Here is a 15,917-nt window from a genome sequence, read left to right as displayed (position 1 = left end):
CTTGGTCAGCGATCATGCTTTCACTTCATACTTCCTTCGGTACATGTCATCGACGTTGGTCAGATAGTAAGTACCACTGACCAGAGTCTCGATGTCACCGGCCGGCTGGAAGTCTTTCTTGAGATGCGCCTTCTCTCGAAGCAGGCACATCTGGTCGTAGACCTCGGGTGCAACCACTCGGCGAGCATCCAGTCTCTCTTGCAGGTTGAGCTTCTTCACCATTTCAGTGGTATCACCAACCACTTTCAAACTAAACATTGAGCTGGCTAAGCCACTTCCGTAGCTGAAGATCCCCAGGCGCTTGCCGTAAATTTGTTTCGGGGCAATATTGCTGATCAAACCGACGAGACCGCCGTAGACACTGCCGCAATACATGTTTCCACACATGGTCGCAACCTGGATGGCAGGCTGCACTCGCTCAGCAAAGCGCTTCTTCGTCAAGGCCATGAAAGTCTTTTCCACAGTCTTGTCTGTCAGTGATGCCTGATACTCCAGATCGCGGAGTTCAGGGGCCACTTCCTTGAACTGAGGATGGGTTGGATCTTCCAAGAAGTCATTGTACAGCAATCGAGCGTATGACTTGGACACCAGCTTGCAGGTGGGAGCGTGGAACGCCATGTAGTCAAATCTGTCAAGGGGTGACTTCTCCGTCTCGTCATGGATTCCATTTCCATTCGAGTGACCATTAGTCGCCGCGCCATTTGCTCGTGCTTTCAGGGTTTGCTCGCGGGAGTTATACGCCTTGTAACACGCATCGACGGCCTCTGTGTAACATCTCAGGGAGAATTGCCCATCCACATAAGGGTATTCACTGGTAAGATCTGGTTTGTAGAAATCATAGGCATGGGTAATGTAGGATCCTCGAAGGCCTGCGTCGAACGCAATTGGAGCATCAGGCCCAATTACCATTGCAACGCAGCCAGCACCACCAGTTGGGCGAGCATTACCCTTCTTGTAGAGAGCAATGTCACCTGCCACAACGATGGCGTCGCGTCCGTCCCAGGCAGAGGATTCGATCCAATTGATCGAATTGAACACGGCATTTGTACCACCACTAAAACTCTTGTTAGAACGCCATCCACCTCAATGCGATCTATGCATGGAAATACTCACTAGCATGCGTTGTAAGCATCAACGCCCTCAACGTTGAAGTTGCCAGACTTCTCGAAGAGTTGCATCAAAACGGATTTCACACTCTTGCTCTTGTCCAGCATGGTCTCAGTGCCAACCTCCAGTCTTCCGATATGTTTCAGGTCAATCGAGTATTTCGATACCAGGCTGGTCAGGGTTGTGAGGGCGATCGAATAGATATCTGTTGAAAGGAGACGCCGTCAGGTACATGTCTGGATAGCGAAAAGGCCGCCTGAACTTACCTTCTCGATCATCGCAGAAGGACATTCGAGTCTGTCCCAGACCAATTGTGTATTTGCCTTGTGCAACGCCATCAAATTTCTCGAGGTCGGCTTGGTCAACACACTGAAGGTCTGTCAGTACATGGTTGATCGTGAGCAGGCGCATGGAGTATGTACCTGGCTTGGGAAGTAGATTTCGATGGCCTTGATGCCAATATTCTGGGGTCGAGTGGCCATGATTGTGGAAAGTGCAGAAGAGAGATGTTGATTCCTGGTACTGGGGGGAGAGAGTGAACAGGAACCAAGGGAACTTATCAATGGAGTGGAAGGCGGTGAGGCGGGGTGGTTCCAGGATTCAAAAGAAGGATGTTTTGAGGGAGCGGCGATCTACTAAGTGCACTTGGTATGTGGAGTCGCAAGCAAACAAAACTCGACCTACGAAGCTTGGTGGCAAATGCAACTCCTTCTCTGGGGGGGAGAAGACAATGATTTCATGCTCGGTACGGATAGAGAAGCATTGCCCAAAATCCCAACCTTGTATCAGTGACGACGATAATGGCGGCCATCCCACGAAAATTGTATCTTGTCCTCACAAATCTGTTGAACAGGGACTTCCTCCCAGGGACCGGCCGACTTCGCTGTGGGACGACATGGAGCTAAACACTTTAGAGTCCTGGGCACAAGCCAGCGAACCTTCGGGGTTCAACCAATTGCAACCCTGTCTCGTGGCCGTCTGTCAGTGGCACCATTCGGTCAGTCGGTTCCTGCATGACAATGTGCAGGGGTCAAAGGAGTTGCCGTCCACAAGCGGATGGGCTTCTCGACCCTCAATCAGCCTCTTCTCTCAAAGCCCACAGCATTGCCATCAGGACCGCTCGTCAAGACGCGGCGGACGAGCTCAGTCCGTGCCACATTATGAATGCTAATCTTACTCGGAGCTGCATGGTCAGAGTCACGCCACTGTCAGCCCCAGGCTCCCAGCCTTGTTGCAAGGCTGGCTGGACTCACATGAACAACCCAGGAGTAGGGGATTTCAGTGTGTCCGTCACTGTAGTCAAATGACCGACAAATGGCAGTAAATAACTGGCAAGGGATATTTTGACGAACTTTGACGAACGTCATGACACTTCTCACGTCTAGAAGCTTAGTACTACGCTACCCACTAGGGTACTTAGAGCGGAGTTATTAAACAGGTAGAATTAACTAGCAAACTGCTTTAGAATGCCATGGTACCCTAATTTATTGTGTAACTAAATTCATTAAGAAGGACCTATCAATTTAAGCTCGTACCCATAAATGACACGTCTAGTCTGTCACGCAAACCCTACTGGCCAAGACTCATGCTTTTTGCACTTCAATTGGTCGTTTGAACGACTCGGAATGTGGTTCATCGTCAAACTTCTATTCGAGATCTCATTTTCAACATTCTTAAGGGTCTATCTCTAAGCTGCGCAAGAACTTAAGGAGTACTCCGTACAGAAATGGTCTCGAAGATCTCCTAGTAGGAAGCGGGAACGATACTAAGCCGTCCTCCATCAGTGACCACGACACAGCCGTTAATGTAGGCTCCTGCTCGTGAAGTCAGCCACAGTATGACCCCCGCCATATCTTCTTCATCACCACTTCGTGTGGCGGGAATCATCTCCTTCGTGAATGCGCCTTCAATGTTGTGGATCTCAGTCTTCCCCTGTGCCGCATACATACCCTGAGTCATCTCCGAGAAGTACAATCCGGGTGCAATCACATTAGCCCTGATATCATATGCCGTGAGTGATGTCGCCAATTGTTTAGTCAGATGGGTAAGTCCCGCTTTGCTTGCGCCGTAGCTGAGGTTACCCAAAGGCTTGCGGCTGAAACCTCCGATCGAACCTGTAGTAATGATCTGTGGGCGTGGTCTGAAGTTCTCCGCGGTTGGTTTCTCGGGTCTCTTCTTGTTGGCCTCATTCAACAAAGGGAGAAATGCAGCAACTGTGAAATGGACGCCAGTAATATTGACAGCGTAGGTGGATGTGATGGCCTCTGCTTCTGGGGCCCACATGTTCTTCACCAGCTCCTCTATGGGGACTGGTCGTTGATTGGCATCAAGGGTTGCAACAGGTGGCCCTGATATGCCAGAATTGGCCACGAGGACATCAATCGCATCGGTATGTACTTTGACGGCTTCGACGGTCTTCTGTAGAGAGTCTTTGGATGTGACATCACCAACAACAGGGATGATACTGCTGCTGGGCACTGAAGCTGCTGTCTCCTTTAGAGCGTCTTCACGCCGCCCAATGATGAACACCTTGGACGCTCCATTGGCCGCCAGTGCGCGTGCCATCATTCTCCCGAGCCCTGTTTTTGATCACAACCGTTAGTAAGTCAAGCAAAATAGAAAACTTGCGTTCTTACCCGATCCACCGCCTGTAATCACCGCCACAAGGCCATTGACATTGAAGAGGTTGCCAGCCTCGATCTTGGAGAGGTCGCTTTGTGACATTTTGCTGCAATGTACGAGTCAAGGATATGCAGTACCGCTTCCTCGACGATCTGCAAATTTCCAAGCGAATAAATACCTCCAGGTTCTCTCTAAATGTATGACCTCTCAAGAAAGGTGCTTTCAATCGGAGCTAATCACTATTGTCCGACAAATATGATAGTCGGCTCTCTGAGGTGAACTAATTAATAATGACGGAATCCGAGCCTGAGGTGCGCGTAATTACCGTAACCACCCTAGTACTAATTCCCTTAATTCTTGGCACCTATTAGCACTAACTTAGCAAGTACCTTAAGTCTACTAATATAGTACGAAATAAGATTTAGTAGTCCTACTACTACTACTACTACTACTACTACTACTACTACTACTACTACTACTACTACTATCACCACCACTACCACCACTAGAAGCTAGCGTCCATTACTAAGAAATTTCGTGTCACGGAATAGGACTACGGTGGACCCTAGAAGCACCCATCCCATGCCAAGACTAGTCCTGAAACACTAAGGGGCACGGTATATAAGACCTCAGGGGCTATGCGGATCGCATGCGAGGTTTTTAGACTCCTTAAGTTCTTATAGTCGATGTTCTAAGGACTATATAGTAATTGATCGATTATCTTAGTGTTTTCGTTAAGTTGCTTATACTCTTACATTTCGAGACGCCGTGACCTTACTTTTTGAAAGGACTACTAACTTAGAAATAGTACTAAATACTAGACTAGGTATAAATGCTTTTTGAACGTACTATAAGGCACTTTAATACTAGTAGTACTGTCGTAGATTTAGTAGCCTTAAGAGTTGATTTACTACGCTAGAACTTCTTATAGTAAAGCCTACAGGAACTTACTCTACTAGAATACTAAATTACTAGTAGTACGTCGCTAATAAAGTCTACTCCGTGAATAGAAGGGTGCTTGCTAAGCTATTGCCAAGATGTACTAGTTCTTAGGGGAATTAGCAGGGCAGTTACGGGAATTAGGCACATCCGTATCAGTGATACACTGATACTCGGGATTCCACGTTGCGGTAGTACTCCGATGAGGGGCATGACCGCTGTTGTGATTCGGGAAATGTCTGTTTGAGAGTCGGAAAAAGATTCAATCAGTAAAGAAAAAGATTGCTGTGCCTTTGATAGTGCCAAATACCAAACACTTGGACAAAAGATGACCTTGCAGCATGTGGGACATTTCTACTTCGTACGCTCGGACTTTTCGCAAGTGCCTCTAGAATACATAACTGAGACTGGGAGTGGGGTAATCCATGTATGAAAATGTAATCCAAAACATTGATCGGTGCTTGGGCGTTTCCGAACCAAATGTACATTGCTGTCCTCTGACAAAAGACTGTCACCTCCCCAGGCACGAGTATTCAAGCCTGCGCCTTGCTGTTCATGGCCAATCTAGTGCTTGCCAAACGGAAACTTGCTCTTCAACTTATTCAACCTTCCAGGCTCGTAGCCTTCTCCTCTTTCACCGCTCGTTTTTGCGTGACTGCCGTCTGGCAAAGTGCCAGGACTGACGTCGCGCTCCTCGATCCGATTCTTAGCAGGGGCTCTCAACGCATCTCGTCCCCGCTCCTCAGTCGATTTTTGTTTCTCGCCGTTGACAATAGAGGTCTTCGACTCGGAGGGCGGCTCTATAGTGATGCCGGCTGGCTTCGGCGATGTGTCCGCATTTGGCGCAGAGGATGATGGGTTTTCTACCACTCGGGTGTTAGCCTTGGGCTGGGAGGTGTCATAACAGGTCGAGGTCAATTACCTGGCGCATTACCCTGGTCGAAGGGCTCGTTGACTGTGCCTTTCCCTTGCACACCTGCTGGTGGCTCCTCTGACGCAGAGACGTTCTCTACCCATCATTGTGGTCAGCCTGAATCGAGTGATAGGAAGGGGCGAGGTCGCAATACCTGGAGCATTGCCTCGATCGTAAGGGTCAGAAACTGTGCCCTGTCCCTGAAGTCCGGAAGGAGGCTCTTCGCCCGATCGACTTTCAGCAGCAGCAGCCATTGCGCTCGCGAAAGGGTATGTAGGGGTGAAGTGTGAGATTCTGCGCGATAAGCGCTGCAACCTTACAAGTTATGCAGGAATAGATGAGTCTTGTAGGGTAATATTAGGCGATAAGCTCGTGGAAGTACTATGAAGGCGAAAATGGAATCCACTCTAGCGGTTTGGAGGGAGAGATGCTTAGGCTTCGGACCGTCGCATCTCACATCTTTATTTGAACGGGCCACCCAGCATCCAAGGCGTCTGACCTGGAACTTTGCCCTTGATCAAGGCCATCGTTGCTGGTACATACTTGGAGGGCCGAAGGGGGCGGGGTGGTACGTCATTGGAGACTCCCGCACGTGGCTGATCTGACGTTTCGAGTGTAACGTCACTTAATCCGCGTGGTAGTTTGGCTGCACGTATAAATATCAAACCTTGAGCGGTGCGCAAAGAGACCTTCCATTGCTGTCAGCCAAGCAGCAGGGATAAACTATTTGTTTACAGTAATTGCGCAAAGAGACTGTCTAGGTGGACTCGTACATACATTGGCAACGATGGCAGTCGTAGCCAAATGCGGACAGTCGCCCACAAGTCCACCTTAGTAAATCGAATATGGAAGCAGCAGGCATTATCCGAGCACCGAGAGTCCCTGGCACCGCCAAGGCGGAGTAAAAGCTGTTTCGCGACACACCCTCCTTCGGGACGAGGCTGATGCCGCCCTGTTCTCGCCCACCTTGGTGTGGATAGTACTCGTATGCAGTGCTGAACATACTTCTCTTAGTGAGGCCCTCATGGGCTCCTACAATCACGGCTGCCTGTTTAATTTCCCTCAAAGCTCGTCCGGTCTACACTGGTTGGACAGTCCTTAACACCGTCTTACCATGTTCTGATAATGTACCAAGTCATGCCTTCAAGCGCTAGTAGTGGGTGACTGACTTACTATCCGCTTACAATGGTGTATGATATCTCTCCTGGCTTCCATATTATTTTTCGCCAGCGATCTTTTTATACATTGTAGTCTCTATTGCCTTCTTCTCTATTGTCTTTTAAGGATAGTGTTTCTAAAAGCAGTGCAAACTCCACTCGGCGACTAATGAGTTGTGGAAATAATGAGAGTCGGCCTGGGGATTGACAGTTAGCAGTTAGCCACCGTTCCAACATCCAGTAGCATCTATACATCGCTGTCCTTTCCCTCTGTAATCAAAATGAAATGTTAGGTATTTCTTTGTAGCTCTTCTAGCCTATACCCACTTGATAGCTCTCGAAGGCGCGGTTGGATCGACTTTAAGTGATCCATCAGGGTCCTTGGCACCACTGCTGGACCGAGATTGTCGTGGGTGAGGAAGATATATAGCTCTGCCTGGTAACTGCTTGGTCGACCATCTCTGGCCGCCAGCAAGCTTCTCTTCTGCACCGTCGTTTCCCGTGTACCAATTTTCTTCCCATTTTTGCGTGCGGCGTTGATAGTCCTCCACAGCTTTCAAATTGAGCTCAGCAGTATTGTAGGAACGACTGAAACGGTTGTTGATCAAAACACTGCGACGAGCTGGGTCAACGGTACTGTTCTTAGGAGGTTGTTCATTCTCGCTTAGCAGGCGGACCTCGACGGGGCCTTCGTCATCCTGTACCGGCTGAACTCCCTTCCACTTGTAGAACAGGTTCAGCGCTGGAATCGAGAGACCATGCCAGAAGATCGAGAACAACACCAGCCAATACACAACGGGGACCATGACTCTGGTAAGGTTGTTCTCTTCCTCTGTCAATGCTTCCCCCGGTTCAGGGAACAGATGACGGGTGTGCTCGACGTAGAACACGGCCCCAATACCAATCGGTCCAAAATACCCCATGAACAACGCTTCCTTCCAATTCGTGACACACTTGGGCATGAGCTTGTAGGTCATGAAGATTGCAGGAATCCGCCGGAAGATGACCACCAAGATTCCAAGAGCAAAGAGTCGGGGTATAGTCAGACCAGTTCCGTCCGGATCATTGAATTCGCGCCAAGGAATGATGGTGCCAATAAACATAAAGCCCCCAAAGTTGAGGAGAACATCTATCACACTGTTCACCTCGTCGTGCTTTGCCAAGGTTTCCTGAAGATATTTGCCATCCCAGTTCAAGGCGTTACCGGCAATGAAACATGCCAGGAGGTCGTCCGTGCCCAACGCACCACAAGTGCCAATGATGAAGAGTCCGATACCGGTAGGAAGCAACAGGTACGACTCACTGTCTATCCAACGTCTAGAAATATTTGTCAGCATTCGAATAAAAATAACAATGGAGGTGTACATGGCTTACTTGCGCAACGAAAACTTGGCCACGAGCATCATACCGAAGCCAACTACCGCACCGTAGGCGATTGACATAAACACCACGTACAGCCAGGTTTCAACACCCCAATTCGCGAGCGCTTTTCCCACGCCTCCACCAAGTCGGCCAATAGTGTCGTGCTCCTCTAAGGCTCGAGCGACGAGATCTCCAAACCTTTTGAAAAGCTTGTGGGCCTCTCCAGCCGATGCTTCTGTCTGGAGTAGGGAAGTTTCGATCTCTTGGCTCAGCTCGGGTGACTCAGCATGGCGAATCAAGTAGACAGCGAGCATGAGGAAGGGGAAGCCGAAGCCATCATTAGCACCGGCCTCAGCCGAGATCAGTTCTCGTAGGTTTCGACGCACGTATTTGTCAGAGAACGGTCCCTTGGCCACGGCTTGGGAGAGGATGGGGTCGGTGCATGTGACACAGGAGCCGATGACCAGCGCCGCGAGTAGACTGACTTTCGGCACCACCAGCATCATGCATCCCGTGGTACAAAGCCACATGATAGTCATAACGGGTAGCAAGCAGATAAGCATCTCCTTCCAACGATAGATTAAATATCTTGCAGGTAGTTGAAAGCCTGCAATCACCAATTGCACACCAATGACTATGCGAGTCATCCCCAGTGTAATCGCTGGAACCTGCCCGATAATGGCCATACCCCAACGGCGTGAGTCTAGCCACTTCGCAATCACTGGACCGAGAAAAATGCCGAGCACCATGGCAGGCACTATGCATCGATAAAACCATTAGCTGTGATTCTTCTCAATGTAAACATAACCGTCAAACAGGGACCTTACAAGCTTCACCCAAGTACCATCTCTGCTTGATCTTAATCGAGATAGCCCCGTAAGCAATTATGAAGAATCCAAAGATGGAGATGACGATGTTGAGCTCGCTAACGTCGAGCTCTATTGCCATTTTGATAGGAGGTCTCTGATTTATCTCTGGGATTCTTTTTGTGACGGCGTCTTCCGATATATCCTTCGCCCGATAGATGGCTCTGACACTTCAGAAGTACCAGATGGCACCTGCTGTCACTTGTTTAAGGGTTGATTGACAGTACGGGTAAACAAGGTGGGCGTGAGGTGCAGCCTTGATGGTGAGTCACTATGGTGGTAGTCCGGCCAGCGGACGGCAAGACAGGAAAAAGGAAATGCTGGGCGACGAAAGGGCCCGGATTCGATTGAATCTCCAGCAGATAGGGTGTAAAAGGGAGGATAAGCAAACTAGGACAATGAGGTGACATTTTGCTCGATATAAGGACACTATCGTTGTACGGAGTAAAGAAGTCAGAGAAATATCCCTTGGCTGGAGTACGCCGAAACACGTCCCACAGAGAGTGACTTGGTGTCTGTCGGAGACTTCGATGGAAGCATTTAACCCTGACGATCAGGCTCCGCTTGTTATTGACATGCAGCGGCTACTGTGCTTGGCTACGGTTGGTAGCTGCAAAGACGATGACTGAAGCACACTAAGCCTTTCAATTGAGTCCGAGCTGCTGCATTGCCTCGAAGGTGCTTGGCTCGAGCGCCATTACCAGCATCTCTCAACAGCCCCGTCGTGCGAACATGATGGAGAATGGCCACGGACAATACTTCGTGCACAGTCTGGGAAGTGTTTGTGAGACCTTGGCGAAGCCTGTTCCTGAAACAATAGAAATGATGCCAAGCTCTTGGCATGGTCTTGGCGCGCTTAGCGGAAATGAATATGCTGCTTCGAATGGCCGCGGAGACACTGCCAGGTTTGACATAATAACGCCCCTAGAAGCTTATTTCTGGATCTGTCAGAGGGATAAGAGCCATTCTAAATTTCTAATTCAAATCAGGTCTCAACTTGTGAACGTGTTGTGTGGCCCGCGAGTCTGAGAGTCTGCTGGCAAACCAAGAGATGCTTGCCTCACAGTGGGCCAAACCTTGGGTCGCGTCTGACGCCTTTATATTTGCGCCATCCAAGCGGAACGCGCAAAGTTGTTGAGCACGTCCTAAATCTGACACACAAGGCGGAGATACCATTATCTGACAGCAAGCACTCAATGGTTCTTGTGCTTTCCGCGCGCCTTTCTCCGGCAACAGACTGGCAGCGGAGATCGGTTGTGGCCAACATCGAGCCAGGCTCATGTGTAGACGGCCTAAAGATAAGCAACATTCTCGACATGCTAGAAACAGGCCTCTGCCCGAACCTGTACTCGTATGCAACCTAATTTGTGGGGATGCGCATCCCCTGAGGTGGAACATGTGTGGCATTAGAGAGGCCCATTTCTGATCCAGCTAAGGCTGAGTTTCTTTATCCACCAGAGAAACGTCCTAAGAGGCTTCCGAGTGGCTGCAACCCCTGTGATATTGTTCATTGTTATTTTATCATTGGTATCGCCGCCATGCCCCCTGAGACTATAGTCCAGCCCCATCTTAGAATTATCTCTACTCTTTTTCTAGTCGCTTATGTCTATATTTTTATTGCGCTTTTAGCAAGTATTAATTTAGGCTAACTTTTCTATATTATTAGTGACATTTCTTACTTATTTACTTATTACTGAATTGCCTCAATAGGGAGATAACTCCTTCTCGGTGTTAGGCACCAGTTGTGCTAACAGGCACGTCTCACTCGTAGTAGGTAGTAAAGTGAATTCATAAGAGCATGTGAGATCCTTCCCGCGACTTGTGGATACTAGATGCACAGCAGGCGGAAATCATTGGTCGTAGAATAGGCAGCGGTCTCTTCCGTCCAGAGGCTTCCTGTGGAGGAAACATTGCGAGGGAAGACAGGTTCACGTGCTCCTCTGGTAAGCAGTTGTGTCAGCTTAGGGTCCAATATCTTTGGATCTCAGTCTAGTTTTAGTACTCTCTTGTCCACGGCTCTGAGATTGGAGAACAATCGTGCTGAAATGCCGAACATCGACACCCTGCAGTGCCTGTACAGAAATGTCAGGAAGGATGCCTCAAGGACTTAGCGATCATGACACTTTAAATGTTCGATCAACCGAAACAAGGTCAGAGAAGTCCGGCTTGAGTGGCAAGCCAGCGTACCCCACGACGCGGCCGGCGCACGCAAGCCCACACGATCCATCCCGTCTTGTGCTTTGATCAGTCTGGTTCCACAAGTAGATCCAAAGTCGACAGACTGGGACATTGCACGATAAGGTCGCTGGACTTGACGTCTCAGCCAAGAATGGTATCTTTCTTAACTTGAAGAAAGAGACCCTAGGACGACGATATGTGTGAGTTAATGGTCAGTGCGTTCACTGGTACACTCTTAACTTAGCGTGGCCCTGTGCACAATACATTTCGGCTTTCCTGTCGGGCTTGTCTGAGGTATGAAGGCATTGTCAATGGACGACATTAAGTGCCTATCATCAGGATGAACGCACTATGTCAGACGAATAGACAATGAAATCATTGAATCCTGGTGGCTGAACGCCACCTGCCCGAACCACGGCTCCGTTCCAGTTCCACAGGACGGAAATTGCGTCTAGGGCAATAGTCACGACCACTTGTCAGTAAGTGGATGAGATTGAGTCTCAATGATGATATAGCCTTTGTAGTCTGGTACTGAAGTTTGATACGAGCTGAGCATCGCATTGCGCATGTTTTGCCCGAAGTCTCTGACTTTGCCGTGATGAAGAACTGAGGCATCCCCAAATACGAATTTGTGCCTAATCTGAAATAAACGATCCAGGATCCCTTGCGTTCGCATATCAGGAGAGGAGAGGAAGTAGATCAGATGGAACCAATCGAGAGCGTAGCCAGGCAGAGTGCCATAGTTTCTAGTCAACTAGAAATGATTGCGGCGCTACGACCTCCTTTATAGCACCAGCTGTCTGCACAGCATCTGTGGATTGTCAACCAGAGTGTATAGTTCGTTACAGCTCGCATGGGGCAGGTTTGGAAGTTTCTCCCTTCTTCGTTGAATGCATGGGTGGCAATTTCGTGCGAATGCTTCCCTCTCAGAAGGGATTCAGCAACCTTGAGACGGACCTGGGGTTCCGAAATGTGGCTCTAGCGAACAACGAAAGCGATTGCGTGTAGATCTCCAATCAGTGCTGGTTAATCAGTTCTTTAAGACAATCAATGTCCTTTTTCCTGTCGTGATCAGATCCAAACCATGCGCTGGTACTCGAAATATCAGACCAGCGTTTCCTCGAGTTTGGAGGCTGTTGTTCTCCAAGCGATCAGCTTTGCAGCTTTTGCCTATGCCAGCGACCATCAAGTCCAGTAGAGCGAGCTCCAGAGTGTGCCGCAAGGTCAGAGGTCGCTCTTCCCCATAACTCAAACTGCCTATCACGATCGCTGCGAAAGCCAAACTGGTGATTTACCGTTGGTTCAATCAGCAATGGTACTTACATTTTGGAGTCCATGTGATGACTCTCTTCTCGTTGGATCAAGCCAGTCGGCATGCCTTACACGCTAGGCTCAACTGTGCTAGAGCGCGATACTTCAAGGCCGTCTTGTGGTGCTGCATTACTCGGAGCCGTTTCATGTCCTCCAGACTCCGACGGATACATAAAGGTAAATCATTTTCATCAGCGTCAGGAATGGGGAAATCCGATCTTGAGCCCGATCAAGATTGCACAGTTCTCCGCCCCAGGGGCAAATAGAAGATCGTAGAATTATTTTTATTCTATTAACCAAGCTCTCAAATATCATGGGAAGAGTGCAGGAGCAACAATCCAAGTCTGATTGTGGTTGTAAAAACGGTACGGAAGGGGTGAGGCTATGTGTCCACGTAAGCTCCGCGCAGCTGTTACATACAATTTACGCATATTCTTGGTGATATCCACCCAACTTCGCTTAAGCTGCTAAGCGATGCGCCGTACGAGCTGTGAACTTGTGACCCGCTAATTAGTTCGTTGAGGAAATTCTGATCTGAATATTTCGATTTTCCATCATACGCCATTGCCTTGCCGACTACGTATCTCTACTCCAACATTGTATCAATTTGAGAGCATAGCAGACAACTTTCACCGAAATACAGTTTGATGACGGCGCCGATGCAACAGGCTGTCTGCGTCGAGTGTCGCGAGCGTGATGCTGAGCTCAACATCAGAAACAGACGATTGTGCACCGAGTGTTTTAGTCGATATGTCAACTCTAAAGTCCTGAAGCGCATGGAGTCGTATCGATTCAAAATCCTTGGTGGAGATCAAAGATGTCGCCTGCTACTACCTCTTTCCGGTGGGATCTCCTCTCTTGTCTTGCTTCAGATTCTCGATTCTCAGCTGCAACGACAGATCGCAAAGAGGAACATGACCGCATATGAATTAGTCATTGCTCACGTCGTGCTTCCGGATGAACCTACATCTACGTTCAATAACAAACCGTTCTCCCACTTAGCCCAGAGATTCCCAAGCCATAAATTCCTCCCTGAATTTGCATTCTCTGCTTCTCTGAGTCTTGATGAAACTCTTGAACAAGACCTCAAGATCCTTGGTCTAGAACGTCAGAATCAAGAATCAAATGTCGACTTTTTCGATCGAATCATGGCAAGTGCTACCTCAGTCACAACACGAGCTGACCTACGCTCCATCTCACTCCGGCGCTTGATCGTTGCGATAGCGACAGCGCATGGTTGCGAGAGCATTGTCTGGGGTCATTCGGACAGTCGCCTGGCTGCCCTGGTTCTGGCAGATGTTGCAAAGGGCAGAGGTGGGTCGGTCCCCTCAACGATTGCTGATGGTCCGTCGCCCTTCGGTGTGAACTTCAACCATCCGCTTCGTGATCTTTTCAACACTGAACTTGAGACCTACGCATCTAAACTTCCAGAACCTCTTGTGGAAATTGGAGCGGCCAGAGAACTAAATAATCGACCCCCTTCACAACCCCCTTCAAGCCTTCGCGACACCGCTATCGATAGCTTGTTGACAGACTACATCAACACGCAGGGTTTAAAATACCCCAGCATTATGGCAAATGTGGTGCGAACGGCGGGCAAGCTCGAAGTCCGACATAGCCCGAACCTCTGTCGAGTCTGCGTTCAACCTATTGTGAGTGGCGGTGGACAGTCCCAAAATACTTCAATACTCTGTAGTAGTTGTGAGCGGATGAAACAGGATATTAAAACTTAACAGACATAATTCACGATCACTGCACCAAGCAGCAGGATAATCGGAAAGTGGTTAACTACACTGGGAAAACGAATCGTGCAAAGAAGAATGAGCTAAGAACATTCCATCGTGTCTACCTGATCTGGTACACAGTCGAATAGCACGCTGCAATTCATTTATGACTTAAGACGCCTGACATGAGAGAGGATGAGACTTGACGCTCAGCGAGTTCTTGCTGGCATGGGTGGTGCAACTGCCCCAGCAGCTTCGGCATCATAGTCTCCATTGTCTCGCCGGTCTCGATCGCGGCGCGATCTTCTAGACTCGCGCTGTGAAGCGTACTTTGGAGGCGGGCCGTTCTGCTGAACGAGGCGTTCCTCGTTCTGATAATCAAATTCATCTGGAAGACTTGGATCTGCGACATTGGCTTGCGGTGTACCCTTCAGGCGTTTTCTGCCACGCTCGCGCAGTTCCTCCTCCAAAATGACGACGTTCTTGGTATTGCACTTGTACGCCGCATCAGCGATGTCTCCAACGAATGGTATCAGGCCTATGGCAAAGTCGATAGCCATGTTAAACTTCATTTTCATTTTGACACTGGTGGACAACTCAGGCTTGACAGAGCAGCAGGTGCGATAGACCATGAAGGCTAGCAGCAAATCGACGAAGTCACCTATGCTATTCAAAAGTTAGTTACGGGTGACGAACGCAAACTGGTCGTTTGGATTTCTTCTTACGCAGGAATCAAGCCAATGACTGCGCCCCAACCAAATCGTGTTCCGAAAAAGCTGCCAAGGGACAAGTCGACCCGATATGCTCGTCTCTTTGCCTTTGTGAGAATCTTTTCCTCCTCAGGAGTCAGGCCTGGAGGAAGCGCTCTGCGCCTCTTCTTGGTCGTCTTGTACATGCCTCCCAACCGTGTTGCGGGGATGGTCTCAAAGAAAGGATCCTGTAAGGCTCTGTTAGCAGTCGGACCAAGGATAATACAGATATAGTCACACCTCTTTGCCCTGCTTGTTGGCCGAAGTCTCCTGGAAGAGCTTCTTCGCCACAAGTTTTGCCGCAAATGACGCCATGATTGTGATTGTTGATGGTAGAAGCGTTCGACAAGTCTCAGGGATGGCGAAAAGAAAGGTAGTCAGGGTACAGAGAGATAGGTGTGTAGATATAGTTGGGAGCGGAAATGGGCTGAGCAAGGACAAAGGGCTTGGATTCCGGCTTTGATGTCACCGCCTAACCACTCACATATTTTAAACTTGGGCAAACAAAGCAACAAGTAGCGTTCGTCGGAGGCTGCTTGGCTTGAACACCATCCATTGGAGTCAGAGGCTTGATCGAACTGATTGCCAGGCAAATCTTGTTTGACAACCTGGAACGAGAGCGCGCGCCTGCGTCATCCTACATGACGGCTTGGAGCTAACCGAGCGCTTCCTCGTCAGACTCAGACCTCGTGCGCCTCGAAATTGAAAGTCTCAGCCCAAGCCCTGCAGCGCTGATCGCCCTGCACCGCCACAGTCAGCATTAGCCACCACCGGCCACTCACGCCATACGCCACACGCCCCACGCCCATTACAGCTTGTCGTGCCCTGGCGCCACGGTGCAGCCGAACAACTCCTGGTCTGGGCCTGGCACAGCGCTGCGAGCTTGAGCGTGATCCTGTGTATCTTCCCAGCCCGTCGATGGCCGTCCTAAGCCCTGACTTGTCTCTTTTGGTCGTCTGGCCAAACATCCTTCCCCACAAAACGACCCT

At 49.4% G+C, this 15,917-nt stretch overlaps 6 protein-coding genes across 6 annotated transcripts; 1 reads left to right on the top strand and 5 right to left on the bottom strand.

Annotated features, from left to right (window-relative positions):
- Nucleotides 1–12: 12 nt before the first annotated feature.
- A1O9_08098 (hydroxymethylglutaryl-CoA synthase) lies at nucleotides 13–1,589 on the bottom strand (the record flags this gene model as incomplete). Its single annotated transcript, XM_013402484.1, has 4 exons — nucleotides 13–1,054; nucleotides 1,114–1,312; nucleotides 1,374–1,476; nucleotides 1,530–1,589. The coding sequence occupies 4 exons, from the start codon at nucleotides 1,587–1,589 to the stop codon at nucleotides 13–15; spliced, it is 1,404 nt and encodes a 467-aa protein (XP_013257938.1).
- A 1,261-nt stretch (nucleotides 1,590–2,850) lies between these two features.
- Nucleotides 2,851–3,831, bottom strand: A1O9_08097 (uncharacterized protein; the record flags this gene model as incomplete). Its single annotated transcript, XM_013402483.1, has 2 exons — nucleotides 2,851–3,686; nucleotides 3,744–3,831. 2 exons carry the CDS (start codon nucleotides 3,829–3,831, stop codon nucleotides 2,851–2,853), a joined length of 924 nt encoding a protein of 307 aa, XP_013257937.1.
- Nucleotides 3,832–5,232: 1,401 nt separating this feature from the next.
- Nucleotides 5,233–5,817, bottom strand: A1O9_08096 (uncharacterized protein; the record flags this gene model as incomplete). The annotated part of the gene is made up of 3 exons (XM_013402482.1): nucleotides 5,233–5,531; nucleotides 5,591–5,677; nucleotides 5,736–5,817. Coding segments are annotated over 3 exons (468 nt in total), but the record flags the coding sequence as incomplete, so codon positions are not given.
- A 1,238-nt stretch (nucleotides 5,818–7,055) lies between these two features.
- A1O9_08095 (uncharacterized protein) lies at nucleotides 7,056–9,048 on the bottom strand (the record flags this gene model as incomplete). Its single annotated transcript, XM_013402481.1, has 3 exons — nucleotides 7,056–8,055; nucleotides 8,113–8,857; nucleotides 8,928–9,048. The coding sequence occupies 3 exons, from the start codon at nucleotides 9,046–9,048 to the stop codon at nucleotides 7,056–7,058; spliced, it is 1,866 nt and encodes a 621-aa protein (XP_013257935.1).
- A 4,066-nt stretch (nucleotides 9,049–13,114) lies between these two features.
- Nucleotides 13,115–14,328, top strand: A1O9_08094 (uncharacterized protein; the record flags this gene model as incomplete). The annotated part of the gene is made up of 2 exons (XM_013402480.1): nucleotides 13,115–14,156; nucleotides 14,192–14,328. 2 exons carry the CDS (start codon nucleotides 13,115–13,117, stop codon nucleotides 14,326–14,328), a joined length of 1,179 nt encoding a protein of 392 aa, XP_013257934.1.
- Nucleotides 14,329–14,388: 60 nt separating this feature from the next.
- On the bottom strand, nucleotides 14,389–15,243 carry A1O9_08093 (uncharacterized protein; the record flags this gene model as incomplete). Its single annotated transcript, XM_013402479.1, has 3 exons — nucleotides 14,389–14,845; nucleotides 14,905–15,116; nucleotides 15,169–15,243. 3 exons carry the CDS (start codon nucleotides 15,241–15,243, stop codon nucleotides 14,389–14,391), a joined length of 744 nt encoding a protein of 247 aa, XP_013257933.1.
- Nucleotides 15,244–15,917: the final 674 nt, after the last annotated feature.

Source organism: Exophiala aquamarina, assembly GCF_000709125.1.
Source record: "Exophiala aquamarina CBS 119918 chromosome Unknown aczIA-supercont1.7, whole genome shotgun sequence".
In the NCBI taxonomy this organism is placed as follows: domain Eukaryota; kingdom Fungi; phylum Ascomycota; class Eurotiomycetes; order Chaetothyriales; family Herpotrichiellaceae; genus Exophiala; species Exophiala aquamarina.
Note: the sequence above shows the minus strand (reverse complement) of the source record. Positions and strands in the feature narration are given on the sequence as shown.